Raw genomic sequence first — 14,268 nt, 5'->3', positions numbered from 1 at the left:
CTGGCTTGTAATATGGAGCTTGTATGACTTTCATTTGTGTTTAGAGTTGTGTTGTGATATCTTTCCGTGAGTCCCTGATCTTGATCGTACACGTTTGCGTGTATGATTAGTGTACGATTGAACCGGGGGCGTCACAAACGCGCGGTCTCCAGCCCAGCGCGCTCGGTGGCGAACTTGGCAGCGGCGTTCTTGCCCTTGACGACCGCCCTCCGATTCCTCCTCTTCGCCGATTCCGCGTCCATCTTTGGGAGCTCCGCCAAAGTGAGTTCCGACCGCGGCTTCTTCGGACCCTGGGCCGCCTTCTTCTTCACCTTTCCGGGCGGGTCGACGTCCTGGCCGCCGGAATTCGGCGGGGCGTCGGCCATGGGCGGGGAGGGTGGTGGACGGGACGTGGGAGGGTTTGGGGGGAAATGACGCGAAATGATGCGCCGGGCTAGTGCTTTGTGCCACCGACAGGTGGGTCAGGGAAGGATAAGCGCGCGTCCCGTCCATCCGCGCGCTATCCGTTTCACCTCAAAACCGGTCCAAACTTGAGCCGGGATAGGTCGAAAGCGGACATAAAACGGATAAAAGTCCGTTTACGTCAGCACGCTGGGCCGTTTAGTTTGTATATTTTATCTTAAACGAACGCACCCGGACAGGATGGGGTCGCACGCTGGAGTTGGCCTTAGTCGAGGTACTTCCAGCCTAGCGAACGCCTCAAAACCCCTCCTCACCATGATAATCTTATCTAGAGATATGGAAGCTTGTGTTTTGGTCCTAGTCTAACTGGGATTCGAAGGCGACACACCACATACTCATGCAATACACCCGGTCTATACATTACACCTGGTCTTTGGTCTCTTTTGGCACCGAAATTCTCGCGTCTTTTAGCGCGGCGTTAGGTGGTAGCGCCTGACGGCGACACTGGGGGCTCCTTTTTCTTTTTGTCCATTGGGCAGACCACCTCCCGCGCCCCGCTCTCGGGGCCTCCAAATGGCGACGCGCCCTGCATTGCGGCCCTCGCACGTAAGCAAAACAAATCCAAGAATGTGCCCCGCCATAGACAATTCCCCTGCGACAAAAGCTTTTATAGGCGCCGTAGAGAGCGAGTCCAGTCCAAGGCGGCCATTATTTCTGGATCCTCCCCTGAATCCCAGGTCCCAGGTCCCAGGTCGGTCGTCCTCCCTCCATAGCCACGAGCTACGGCGGCAGCCGGACAAGAGTAGTAGTACCATGAGTGATTGAGCGGGAGCGGAATATATATTCGTAGCGGCCGGAGAGGCAGATAGAGAGAGAGAGAGAGAGAGAGAGAGAGAGAGAACGGTGGTAGCTGGGATACTCGGAGTCGGAATAGGAGAGATGGCTGCTGGGACGCTGCAGATCAGGCCGAGGGCGAAGAGCTTGTGGCTGCTGGTGCGCCGGCTGCTCTGCCGCGGCAACAAGCTGCACAGACCGCCCGCGGGCGCCGGGGACCAGCAGGGAGACGGCTGCGGGGAGAAGAGGAGCCTACTCCTCGGCCGGAGCGGCTCGCTGGAGGAGCTCCTGGGCCCGGACGTCGCCGGCGCCGTCCGCCGCAGCGCCAGGAAGGACCTCGAGGTCCAGCACGTGCTGCTGCCCGAGCGGCAACGGCAGCATCACGCGGACATGGAGTTGGTTCGCCCCGAGGTAACCACGGCGGACGCGCCGCTGGCAGTTAGCGCCGCAGCCGTGCAGCAGTACCGGAGGTTCATGTTCGGCGGGTTCCGGCGGCGGCTCATGATGCGGAGACAGTGGCGGCCGATGCTCGTCGCCATCCCGGAGTGATCCGCCGTCCATCGGTCGTACCGACGTCGTGCTCCGTCCCGTGGAATCCGGCTGCCATGTTCGTGCGGACATGTGGGTGTAGCTTTTCTTTCGTGCTGTCGAGTTGTTCCGGCCCTTGCTTTGTTCGTTTCTTGCTGCGATCGCAGAGAGGTTGATGCTGCTGCTGTGGTGGTCCATGTAGTAGCGATGTTGGCACATAACTTTCGACATTGTTATTCTTGGAAGCATCTTCAACAAATCTCTGTTCAGCAGCTCATGGAATAAGTTTGGAGAGCGACTATACGACATGGACTGATTTTTGTTTTCGAGTTGGGTCACTTTGCTGTCCACCTTCCGATCTTCATCCTAGGGCTCCGCAGCCTTCTTCCTCCTGTTCCATACCTTGCTTCTCCTCCGCATGCGCCGGCGATGGCTCGGCCGTCCCCGTCCCCGCGGACTCGCCGGGGACGCCACGGCCGGCCGCGTTTGTACGTGCCTCATCTGTATAAGTTTTGCAAGTTTATACTGTGAGCAAATCACAAGTAGTGCATCAGCTAGCAGTGTTGGCAGGCCAACGGTAGTGTGATGTGCAGCTCGGCCTTTGATAAAGGAGAAAAGAAATCCGGTGATTCGCCTTGGCTTTTGATGGGCTCGAGGGATTTCATTTCAAACCGCAGATTTCAAAAACGATGTAACTTGCTTGGCTCCTTCATTCGCAACCTCTGCCTATAGTTCCTCGTGCTTTAAAGCTACCACACCAAAAAGTTTGCCATCGGCTTTTTTTGAGGGGTTGTTTGCCATCGGCTATGCTTTAGCACGAGAACGGACGAACAAGGGTAACGTCTGTTCGGATTTGGTTCCGAAATTGCTTTCCGCGTGAAACGATTACGATTTCGGACGATTGGCCGAAGTAGCCCTAGACATGGACCTCCCGTTCCTTCTAGGGCTAGACATGGACTTCTCTGGCTCGCTTGTTCGGTTTGCTTACATTTGTGGCTAACGATAGTTTTAAAGTACTCTAGCCACAGATGTGGTGGTTTTCAACAATTTACTCCTTTAGAGCCACCAGCAGGCGCGGCCCGTGAAGCTCAATGCGTTTGCTTTTCTTTGGCCAGCTTGTTTGGTTATGTGCCTCCGTTCTATTGTTAGCTTACGAAAAAGACCGTTTACCATCCTTTTTGTGGTTCTAAAAAATCTTAAGGAATAAAAAATGTTCATGGATTTACAAAAAAAAATCTTGTATTAAAAAAATGTGCATGAATTTTTAATACATTCGTACAGTTTAAAACAAATTGTGAATTTGAAAATAATGTTTGCCCATTTAAAAAGTGATAGTGAATTTTACGAAACGTTCATGAATTTGAGAAAATGCTTGAAAATATAAACTTTCTTGACTTTTGAAATAATTCCATGGATTTTAAAAAAAATTCCGCACGCGTTTTCGGCCTTTTAAACGGTTTTTTTTTCGATATTTTGGTTTTTCATCGTTCTTCCTTAGCTTTTGGACCAAAATCAATTTTGCGTGAAAAACACATTTTTTTTTTGCTTCCGCAAGAGGCGCCGTTTTGCTTTTGCAAGAGGCACAGCCATGCCTCTCGGAAACAAAGAAAAAATGTGTATTCTATTTCTCCACGAGAGGCGCGGTTTTGCTTTCGCGAGAGGCACGACCGTGCCTCTCGCAAAAGGCAAAAAACACGTTTTTTTGTTTCTCTTCCTTTCGCGAGAGGCACGATTTTACTTCCATGAGAGGCAGGGTTGTGCTTTCGTAAAAGGCGCGGCCGTGCCTCTTGGAAAGGGAAAACACGTTTTCTATTTTTTTTCCTTTCGCGAGAGACACAATTTTGTTTCCGCGAGAGGCACGGGTCTGCTTTCGTGAGAGACACGGCCGTGCCCCTCGGAAATGAAAAAAAGATGTGTTTTTTGTTTTTTTAATTCCACGAGAGGCACAGTTGTGATTCCGCGACAGGCACGACCGTGCCTATTTTGAAAAGGGGAAAAACCTTGCTCCGGTTCGGTTTTTTCATGAAAAAAAAGTTCGTCAAATCCTATCAACATGGGATCTAGTTTTCAAGATCTCGACGCGAAAAATTCAACAGTGAAAATGGTTCGAGATTTAGACGCACAGTTTAAGAGATAAAATAGTTTAAATAAACGGATCTATAAAAAAAGAAAAACTTCCAGGTTGCAACAAGTGGTCACAACCTATGAAGGTGGGAGTGATCTTTGAAAGGAGTACTCCTCAATTAGTGACTTCGCTATGTCTCCCCAGCAGCAAGAGGGGTAGGAACCTCGCTGAAGGGAAGACTGAGCTGGACGACCCACGAGCGCGGGAGGCAGCAGCCTCCTTTTTTTACGTTTTCTGTTTTGGTATTTTTCTTTATTTTTCAATTTGTTTACCCTTTAAAATATAGTACATAGATTACAAAAGACACTCTATCAAAACATTTGAAAAATGTTGACCAAGCATTTGAAAAATGTTAAATGCGTATAGAAAAAAAGTTTATCATGTGTGCGAAATGTGTATAAAGCATTTAAATGCGTACAAAAGAATGTGAGTAAAAAATTTGGTCATGTATTAAAAAAATGTGAATCAAGCATTTAATTTTTTAACAAGTATTAGAAAAATGTTGATAAAGCATTTAAAAATATTAAATTTGTATAAAACAATTTGGCCATGTATTAAAAATGAAGAATTTTATTGATTGTGTATATAAAAATATTAATCAAACATTTGAAAAAATGTTGATAAGTATTTAAAAATGTTAAATGTATATAGAAAAATGTTGACCATGTATTAAAAAATCATGACATTTTATATCATGTATATAAAAATGTTATTCAAGCATCTGCAAAGGTTGAATAGTTATTTGTTAAATGTTGATCAAGTATTTGAAAATAATTTAAATGTATATAGAAAAAAACTGACCATTTGTTCAAAAATGTTAATATTGCATTTATAAAAATGTTAATCAAGCACTTGATTTTTTTATTTATGTATAAAAATCTAACCATGTATTAATAAAATTAAATTTGTATTGGAAAAATGTTATACCTATATTAGAAAATTTGTGTTTACATATACGAAAAATATGGAAATGAAAAACAAAAGAAAGAAAGATAACCCAAAAATGAAAACTAAAAAATGAAAAAATAAACCTAAGAAACAAATGGAAGAAGAATGAAAAATAGAGAAAAAATGAAAAATTAAATAGACATAAATAAATAAAGACCATGAAAGAAAGAAAAGAAAAGAAAAGAAAAGAAAACTTGTAAAACAGAGAAAGAAAGGAACAAAACCCAGTGAAAACAAGAAAAATCACAAAAACACTAAAAACTTGTGGAAATTCGGCTTTATTTACATCAATTAGTTCATGCAAACTTGAAATGTGCAATGGCTTACTGGCTAGAAGCGCAAACAAGTAACAAGGATGTATATGTGCGCTAATGGCATTTCCTATTCGGTCCTTAAGGCACCTGTTTCTTGTATACTCGCAAACAACGCACACCTCCCTGGGCCGGCCCATCTATGATTTGTTTTCCCTGTAAAACCGTTCAAGATAAAATGTGCGTGATGTGATTCGAACTCCGCAATCGGAGGGTGGCTTCAAGAGCGAATATCAACTAGAAAACCTTTCAGTTGTGCTTAGTAACATTCTTTATTGTTGAAATGCAATACTAATCAACATGAACCTAGTTTGTTTCTTTGGCTCGTTTTGCGCTTTTTTTCATTTTCATTTAGAAAATTTGTGAACATTTTCTTAAGTTCATGAACTTTGTTTTCAAAACCGTGAACTCTTTTCAAATCAATGAGCTTTTTTCAATTTTTGGATATTTTTTCCAAAATCGATGAACTATTTTTGAAAATCGATGAACTGTTTTTCCAAAATAAGATGAATGTTTTTCAAATCAATGAACTTTCAAATCCATGAAAATTTTCAAAATATTAATTTGTATACTTTTTTAAAAAGTCATGGGTTTTTCAAATTCATGAACACTTTTCAAGATTGCTTGTTGGGCCAGCCCACGCGAGACGGTTGAGTAAGTGTCAGCTTAGAGAGCTGGCGCCTAAAGCGCCAATTAGGAGCTCCTGGCGCTGATATCTATCTCTTGTAACGATCACACTAGAAATGTGCCCGTGCGTTGCGACGGATTCAAACTACAATAATATTTGTTCATAAACTTGAAAGAAATGATGGTTGGCAGACATGCCATCGCCACCAGTTGAGTCTTTTACAGGAGTAGACATATCGAACAATTGCCTACAGATGAATCGTTAGCAAGTTGGGTGGGCTCACCTAGCACGGATCGCTAGCTCCCCTACAATTTCTGCTCTTTTTTGCCCCTTTTACGGACTCTTTTGTGTTTTGTTAGTACACACAGAATGTTCGCAGAGTACAAAAATTGTTAGAAAAGGTTCAGGCATATAAAAATTGTTCATGCATTTGAAAAAATGGTCAGAAAACAAAAGAAATGCGCTTTTTTTTTAGAAAAGCCATGGTACTCAAAATTTGCTTACAGCTTAAAAAATGCTTGCAGATTTCAATAAATGTTCATGAACTTTAAAAGTGTAGACATAAGAAAAGGTTAATCATGTATTCTAAAAATGTTATATATATATATATATATATATATATATATATAATTCTCGATGTATACACGAAATATACAATGTGTATGAAAAAATGTACTCATAGAAAAATGTTAATCGTGTATTTGCAAAATGTGAACATGTATACAAAAATGTTCCTAATGTATACGAAAACCGTTGAATGTGTACGAAAAAAAGGTGACATAAAAAATAGAAGTAAAACATCAGTAAAAAGTGAAAACCGAGAAAGAAACAAAGAAAAAAACTGTTGAAAAACCATGTAAGAAACAAAGAAACCCAATGTAAAACAAAGAAAAACAAAAAATCAAAGAAAATTGGTGAAGAAACAAAAGAAACCCGACTGAAAAATAGAAGAAAAGGAAAAACTAGAAAAGGGGACCAAAGCATTGGGGGGGAACAGAGCGAGCGAGCGACCTGAGGGCGAGCGGATGACCCGAGCTAATGGGCCGGCCCTATATGCGCGCGCCTTCGGGACAGATGATGGATGCTATTCTCGCTTTAAGCGAGATATATCAGTCACGTTGATACAGCGAGATATAGCAGTCACGTTGATTACCCGGTCAAGATTGATTACCAAACGACTTCTATCATCAGTACACCAGAAGCTGGAGTAGCGAAAGCCAGGGTTGATGGGGCGACGCCCGCACCTTGCGCAATGGCTCAGCTGCGGCTATTTGCAGGGACTCGAACGGGAAACATCTGGATGCTGCGGCCTTGATGATTCCGGGTACTGAAGATCCAACAACGGCAGAAGCACTATCTTTCTGGGAAGCGTTGGCACTAGCATCTGACCTTAACATCTCCAAAGTGCTCATCGCAACAGACTGCAAACGACATCAAGACGACGCCGGGAGGTCTGCATGGTGTTTTTCCAACCGGGCTCTCACCCCTTTCCATTAATTTTTCAATCAACGGAAATACAGCAGTTTGTATCCAAATCTGTCTTAGCAGTACAACCACCACACCTAACATAATGAGATAAAACGCCCAGAGCGCAGATAAAAACCGAAAGGGGAGAGCGAGTTGGCGCATCGTCAGGAAACCCACCGCAGGATGATTCTGGAACGAACCATCCGCCATGGGACGAAAACCTGACGACACAAACAGCCACAGCTCAAACTAAGAACCCAAAAAGTCCCAGGATAGTGCAAGCTGGAACATTACTGTAACTAAACGGAGTAAAACTAGGAGACAAAAGACCCAGCGGGCATCCAACCCCAGTGGGAGATGACTAAGCAAAAAGACCGGACGCATAACTTCATCATCCAATCTGGATCCCCTCGTTGTCTCCTAAGAGGAGCCTGCCTCGAGGAAACGATCTGTCCGCCAGAGCAGCAGCCGCATGCGCTAGCCTCTTCACTCCGGCCTGAAGCTTCTCCCTATCTTCTCCCTTAAGCAGACCTGCCCAGTACAACAAGAATGAACAGGAAGTGAAGACAGCCTCTAAAGGCGAACGAACAGTATGATTATCAAAGGTAACTTTATTGCTGAGTATCCAAATCCCCCAGCATATCGCAGCAATAATCATCATATAAAAATGATTTCCGCCTGGAAAGAACTTATAGAGCCAAGCGAAACTTTGCCAAAGCGAGCGAGGGCAACATGACGCCCCAGCCGTCATGCCCAGCACCCCCCAAACTGAACGGGCAAGCGAGCATGTGAAAAACAAATGATTCGCAGTTTCCATGTTAGTGCAAAAGGAGCACATGGGATTCCCAGGCCAGTTCCTCGCACGCATATTGTCACGAGTAAGAACTGCATTCTGGAACAACTGCCAAAGAAAGATCTTAATTTTCAGAGGAATAGGTGCTTTCCACACCATCTTATAATTAGGGCCTGATAGATCTTTTTCCAACCATTTGTATAATGATTTAGTAGTAAATTTCCCTTTGTTGCCCCAGGCCCACAGAACTTTATCAGAAGAGGTGTTCAACGAGAGTTTTCTAGCTTCCGTAACCATCCAGTCCCACTATTCTCCCAACACCCCAACCAATCTACGCCTAAAGACAAGAACATAATTGTTTGCCACCCAGGATGCAACAGTGCAATCTTGCTCCTGACATATACCAAACAAATCAGGAAAGTGATTTTTTAACACAATATTCTCGATCCACTGGTCATGCCAGACCCTAGCAAGGTTTCCACTCTCGATCACAATTTTTCTACCCGCCATATATGAGTCCTTGACTTTCATAATCGCTTTCCAACAGGGGAATCTGAAAAGCGACTCTGTACGTTAGCCACAGTTTTGTTCCTGAGGTAGCGAGCTTTGACTATACGTTGCCAAAGCCCATTTCTCGTATCTAATTTCCACCACCACTTAGCTAATAAGGCAACATTTTGCTTATGGAGATCTTTAATACCTAGCTCTCCTATTTTTTTCGATCGGCAAACTCTTGACCACTTAACCATATGGTAACCACGTTTCTTATTTTTTCTCCTCCAAAAGAAACGTCTACGATGTTTATCAAGCTTCTCAATGAAAGTCTTTTTGAAAAGGAGCATTGACATGAGGAAGGAGGGAATTCCATCCAAACTAGATCCTAACAGCGTCAATCTGGCTCCAGAAGATGCCGCATAAGCTACCCAGGCATCAAGCTTTTTGATAATTTTACCATCAAGGAAATCCAGATCCGCATTCCTGAGAGCAGAATATGTAACGGGGACTCCCAGATATTTCATAGGCAGAGTGCCCACTTGACAACCAAACATATTAGCATAAACCAAGTCAGTATCATTATCTCCCCCGATACTGAAAATCTCACTCTTTTCAAAGTTAATCTTAAGCCCTGACATAAGTTCGAAAAGATATAGCAAGAGTTTGATATTAACAGCTTTGTCAATGTCGTGCTCAAAACAAAGAACCGTGTCATCTGCATACTGGAGGATACTAACACCATTTTCAATAAGATCAGCAGCTAATCCTTTAATGAGACCATTCTTTTGAGCAGCGAGAACCATTTTGGTCAAGCAATCAGCTGCAATATTGAACAAGAAAGGAGAGTGAGGATCCCCCTGCCTCACCCCCTTGGCACTTTGGATGTACGGTCCCACCTCGTCGTTAATCTTGACACTAATCGTGCCATCTTTTAGGATTTGAGAGACCCATCCACACCACTTAGAGTTAAATCCATGCTTCTTATGACAATCAAGCAAGAAATCCCAATTGACTTTATCGTAAGCTTTCTCGAAGTCAAGTTTAAGGACCACTCCCACTTGTTTTTTGACATGGGTATAGTGCAGAATTTCGTGGAGGGATAGGATTCCATCCACTATTTGTCTCCCCTTAATAAAAGCATTTTGCTGGATACTAAACAGTTTATGCGCATATTTGCTAGCTCTAATGTCCATAGCTTTGGTGAGCAGTTTGTAAGGGCAACGGAGAAGACAAATAGGTCTATACTGCCGAATACTTTTAGCATCTGACGACTTAGGCAACAAAGTAATGATGCCATAGTTAAGTCTTCGAACATCTAGCTTGCCTGCATGAAACCATTCGAACAAGCATAGGAGATCACTGGCCACCACCTCCCAGCAGTGTTGATAAAATTCAGCAGGAATATCGTCTGGACCAGGGGCACGGTTAGATTTCATGTCGAACAAAGCATTTTTTATTTCCTCCAACGAGAAAGGACGGGTCAAGTCCTCGTTGTCCGCTGGAGAAATCAACTCTTCCTGAGACCACAAAGTGGCATCAATCTGACACCTGTTGCCAGGAGCCGGACCAAACAGGGTTTTATAATACTCAGTGGCATGGGCAAGTAAATTTTTAGTACCTTCAATAAGAGTGGACCCACACTCCAGGGAAATCATGGAATTTTTTCTACGACGACCATTCGCCACATTATGAAAAAAATCAGTGTTGTTGTCCCCTTTCAATAACCACCTCTCATTAGAAAGTTGATGCCAGTGGAGTTCTTCTTCCACATACATATTATTCAGCTCAACTAGAATATCCAACTTCCTAGTATAAGCGTTCCCGCATAAACCATCAGTTTCTTCCAGTTTCTCAAGCTCCTGCAATTCAAGCTTAATAATGTTCTTCCTGATCTTGTTATGACCAAACAAATTGGAGCCCCAGCCCTTAAAGAATTTCTTAATTCTCTTAAGTTTAATATTCAAGGAATCGATGGGGTTTAAAGTATACACTGGCTTAGTCCAAATCTCAGCAACCAGAGGGAGAAAGTCTGGATTACTGAGCCAGGCGTTATCAAACTTAAAGCATCTGCTCCCCGGCGATCTAGATGAGGCATTCCCACCATCAACCAACAAAGGATTGTGGTCTAATATTTCTTTTGTCAACTTATAAACAGAAGCGAGAGGATATAAATCTTCCCAGTCAGGAGACATGAGAACTCTATCAAGTTTTTCTAGAGTCGGGTTTTTTTGTTTATTGGACCAGGTGTAACAACCATTAGTCATATAAATCTCTCTCAACCCAAGCAGGTGTATAACGGAGTTGAACACATCTGAGAAATGGGACATAGATGTTTTTTTGTTTTTTTCCCCACAATGTCTAATGATATTAAAATCTCCCCCAACTAGATACGGAATGTTTGTACTGTGACACATAGATGACAGTTCCGCAATGAATTCAGGCTTCTGTTCATCATGTGCCGCACCATAAACAATCATCAAAGCCCAGCTACAGTTCTTGCTCTTATCGAACAGGGTCAACTGTAGGATGTATTTACCACACTTGGTCATAAGGATATCAAACTTATCCTTGCTAATACCACACAGGATGCCACCTGATTTCCCCCTAGAGGGATTCCACTCCCAACGAAATTTATGATTCGGATCAATCTGTCTGAAAAATGCAGGATTATAGACCTTCTTCATAGTCTCTTGAAGGCCAATGAAATCTAAAGCATTGACATTGATCATGTCAATCAGGCAGGTGGACATACCTTTTTTTCCCACTCCTCTACAATTCCAAAAAACCCCTTTCATTTGTATCTTTCAGGTTTTCCTCTCGCTCTGGTAGGTCTGCCAGGATCCATAGCAGCCCTACCCATCTCGTTATTATGTTGACTTCTAGTCACAGGTCTACTGGACTTGTTAGGGGATATTACTATCACCGATTTCCTGCGATGATTTTTCTTTCTTTTTTTTAGACTGAACCAGGATGAATGGTTCGTCCATATTCCCACTATCATCATCCCATGTTAAAGAGAGGGGCACATCATTACCCAATCCATCATTGACAGTTATTTTCTGTGAATTAGCATCAATTTTTTCATGCAACGAATTTCTAGAGATTTCTAATTCACGCAAGATATCAACAGTAACAAAGTCATCATCAGGGATTTGCACTCCCATCAGAGCAGCACGCAATATAATAGCAGAATCAGATAAGGCAGAGAATTGATTTTTTGACTCGGACATATCCATACCTTCCAAATTACGCTTCCTCATTCTGTTTGCCGCCACATTCTCCACCCTCTCCAGCTTCTGCTTCTGTCGGTGTGGAACTTCTTTTTCACAACTCATGCAGTCATGGATTGGTGATCCAGAAGGGGATTCAACTGTATAGACACTACAGTTGTCTCCCCTTCCACAGTTCCCTCCTCAAGAGGCACAATATGTGGAAGAGAAGGCCAAACCACATAGTCTGACAAAGGAGGAAAAGCATTCCCATAAGTACATTCATCACGACACACAAACAAAGGTGAGGGAGGAATAGGAGTAATCATCCCCCAAGCACCTTTATGTATGTTGTTCACATTGCTGTGATATTCATTTCTTTCATCTCTATCCAGATCTTCAGTCATTTTGTCACAGGAACTTTTATCAGATTGAGAGCCACAATAAGATTTCAGCTGCATGTTCCCTGGCCATAGTCTCAATCAGAAGCTCTGTGGTGTTCCCTTCCTCACTATCCTCCTCTTCTTCACTCTCAACTACTGCAGGAAGCCTCTGTCTTCCCTTATCATAGTTCTGGGGAGGGGGAAAATTACCAGTCATGGAAGCACTAGTCTCCCCCTGCCCCGTTGAAGAAGCAGGATATGAATCCATCCTTGCTTTCTTGGGGACAGAAGGTGATGCACTGCTGTCCACAGCAGTATAGGCTTGACTTTTTCCAGTACCCATGGTCACAACTTTTTCTACTTCATAAAAGAAATCATATATTTGCTCTTCCAGCACTCCTTCAGCCGAAGGAGGGATTTTCTCGACATCTATGCAGCCAAGAAGAATTCTAGCATACTCTGGTTTATGCACAGTCGATTCATCCACCTCTAATGTAATCCCCACTAGAGCCCCGGCATAAGCCACATGTTCAGTGCACCTTTTCTCTGTGGGAATGTTGCGAACCCTAACCCACGCTTTTTCCAGCATGCCTTTAGCTCCAATCGAAGCGGTCCAAGGAGTAATGCATACCACAATATTCCCCTCTTTCAGCGGCAAGCGTTTCCCATAACAGCATGCTCTCTCAACTTCACTAGCATTAGGAAATCGCATCACATATTGAGCAGGGCCAATAGAGCGGGCAGTACAACGCCATTTCTTTTTCCCAGGTTTTTTTGGCAAATATAGCATTAAATTCCTACTCAATATCCTTAACAGTAGCATCCCGTTCAACTACAGTAATCACCACATTATTGGTTTTTTCCACACTATGCTTAGCTGCACACATATCAGGTATATAAAAGAAACCCTGACCAGGAGATTGAAAACCACACATGAAGGGGGTACACTCCCAAGGCCTCAGAACTTGGCAAAGTTGGGCCATATGACCTAGTTTGTTGCACTTATCACAGCGAATGGTAGGGCAACGAGGAGCGAAATGACCTGGGAGGGAGCAATTGATGCAGAGCTCGGTGTTGCCCTTGGTCGCCACATGTCCAGATGTTGGTGGTGGAGGCGGTTCCTTGGCGCCCGCCATCTTCTCCTTGCTCGAATCACTCATGGCCCAACTTCATGTGTGGATAGAAACTCTATAGTGTATGAGGGTAGAAACTCTAATATATTGTCAAATATATTGTAGCCTCTATATATGAATGCTTTTGAATTCTGCTCTATAGTGTATGAGGGTAGAAACTCTAATCTCGAGGTACATCGCCTCGCTATATATGCTCTAGGTCTACATGCAAGACGCCAGTTGTGGCTGCTCAAACCTTCAGACCCAAATTGTATCCATATGGACATTTCGAATGAATAAAGTGGAGTGAGCTTAGCCTAAAAGAAATTGTACACGAGAGAAAAAATTGAGATCACTAATTAGACCACAAAGGTCACTCACACCTTCTCTCACGGCGGTGCGCTGTATGTGTGACACTTGTCACAACTAAGAGTTTTGGGCTTTTCTGTTAGATTCTTTTTTTTTTACAAAATGTTTTACCTCTTAAACTTTATATCCAAATCACGAACCATTTCCACTGTTCGGTTTGTCGTGTCGAGATCTTGGAAACTAGACCCTATGTTGATAAGTTTGGATGAACTTTTTTTGTTGAAAAAAGGGAATTGATAAAACTAAAAACAAGGAAAACCAAAAAAAGGAAAATAGAATCGGGGAAAAACAGGAAAACCAAAAAACTGAAAATCAGACACCGAAAGCAAAACTGTGCTTTCACCCTTTTTTTCTGAAAGCACAATTGTGTTTTTCATTTTTCGGAAGCACCCAGATTCTAATGTTGTCGTTTAGACCATAATCAATATTTTCCTAAGAAAGTTCCATCATAACCTCTATTATGTACAAGACTTTATGCATGGGTTCTTCAAATCTAGCTTGATATTTAGTGACTGTTCCTATTTGGCTATTTGTTTCGGTTTGGGTAGTTTCTTGAGATGGTGCTCATACTTATTCGTGTCAAATTTAGCATATAAACACTAGAACTAAATGAGACCAGGTATCAACTATATGCAATGACTCATGACATGTAACCAAGACGTAG

The 14,268-nt window shown here is 43.0% G+C and overlaps 1 protein-coding gene across 1 annotated transcript; it reads left to right on the top strand.

Moving 5' to 3' along the window:
- Positions 1-989: 989 nt before the first annotated feature.
- LOC125547680 (uncharacterized) lies at positions 990-2,067 on the top strand. Its single transcript, XM_048711486.2, has one exon. The coding sequence runs from the start codon at positions 1,342-1,344 to the stop codon at positions 1,783-1,785; it is 444 nt and encodes a 147-aa protein (XP_048567443.2). The 5' UTR covers positions 990-1,341; the 3' UTR covers positions 1,786-2,067.
- Positions 2,068-14,268: the final 12,201 nt, after the last annotated feature.

The sequence above is a fragment of the Triticum urartu genome, chromosome 3A, assembly GCF_056163025.1.
Source record: "Triticum urartu cultivar PI428250 chromosome 3A, HENAU_Tu73, whole genome shotgun sequence".
Lineage (NCBI taxonomy): Eukaryota > Viridiplantae > Streptophyta > Magnoliopsida > Poales > Poaceae > Triticum > Triticum urartu.
Note: the sequence above shows the minus strand (reverse complement) of the source record. Positions and strands in the feature narration are given on the sequence as shown.

Bases quoted from the DNA above. Each gene is read 5' to 3' on its own strand.
- LOC125547680 (XM_048711486.2), top strand. From the start codon at position 1,342: ATGGCTGCTGGGACGCTGCAGATCAGGCCGAGGGCGAAGAGCTTGTGG.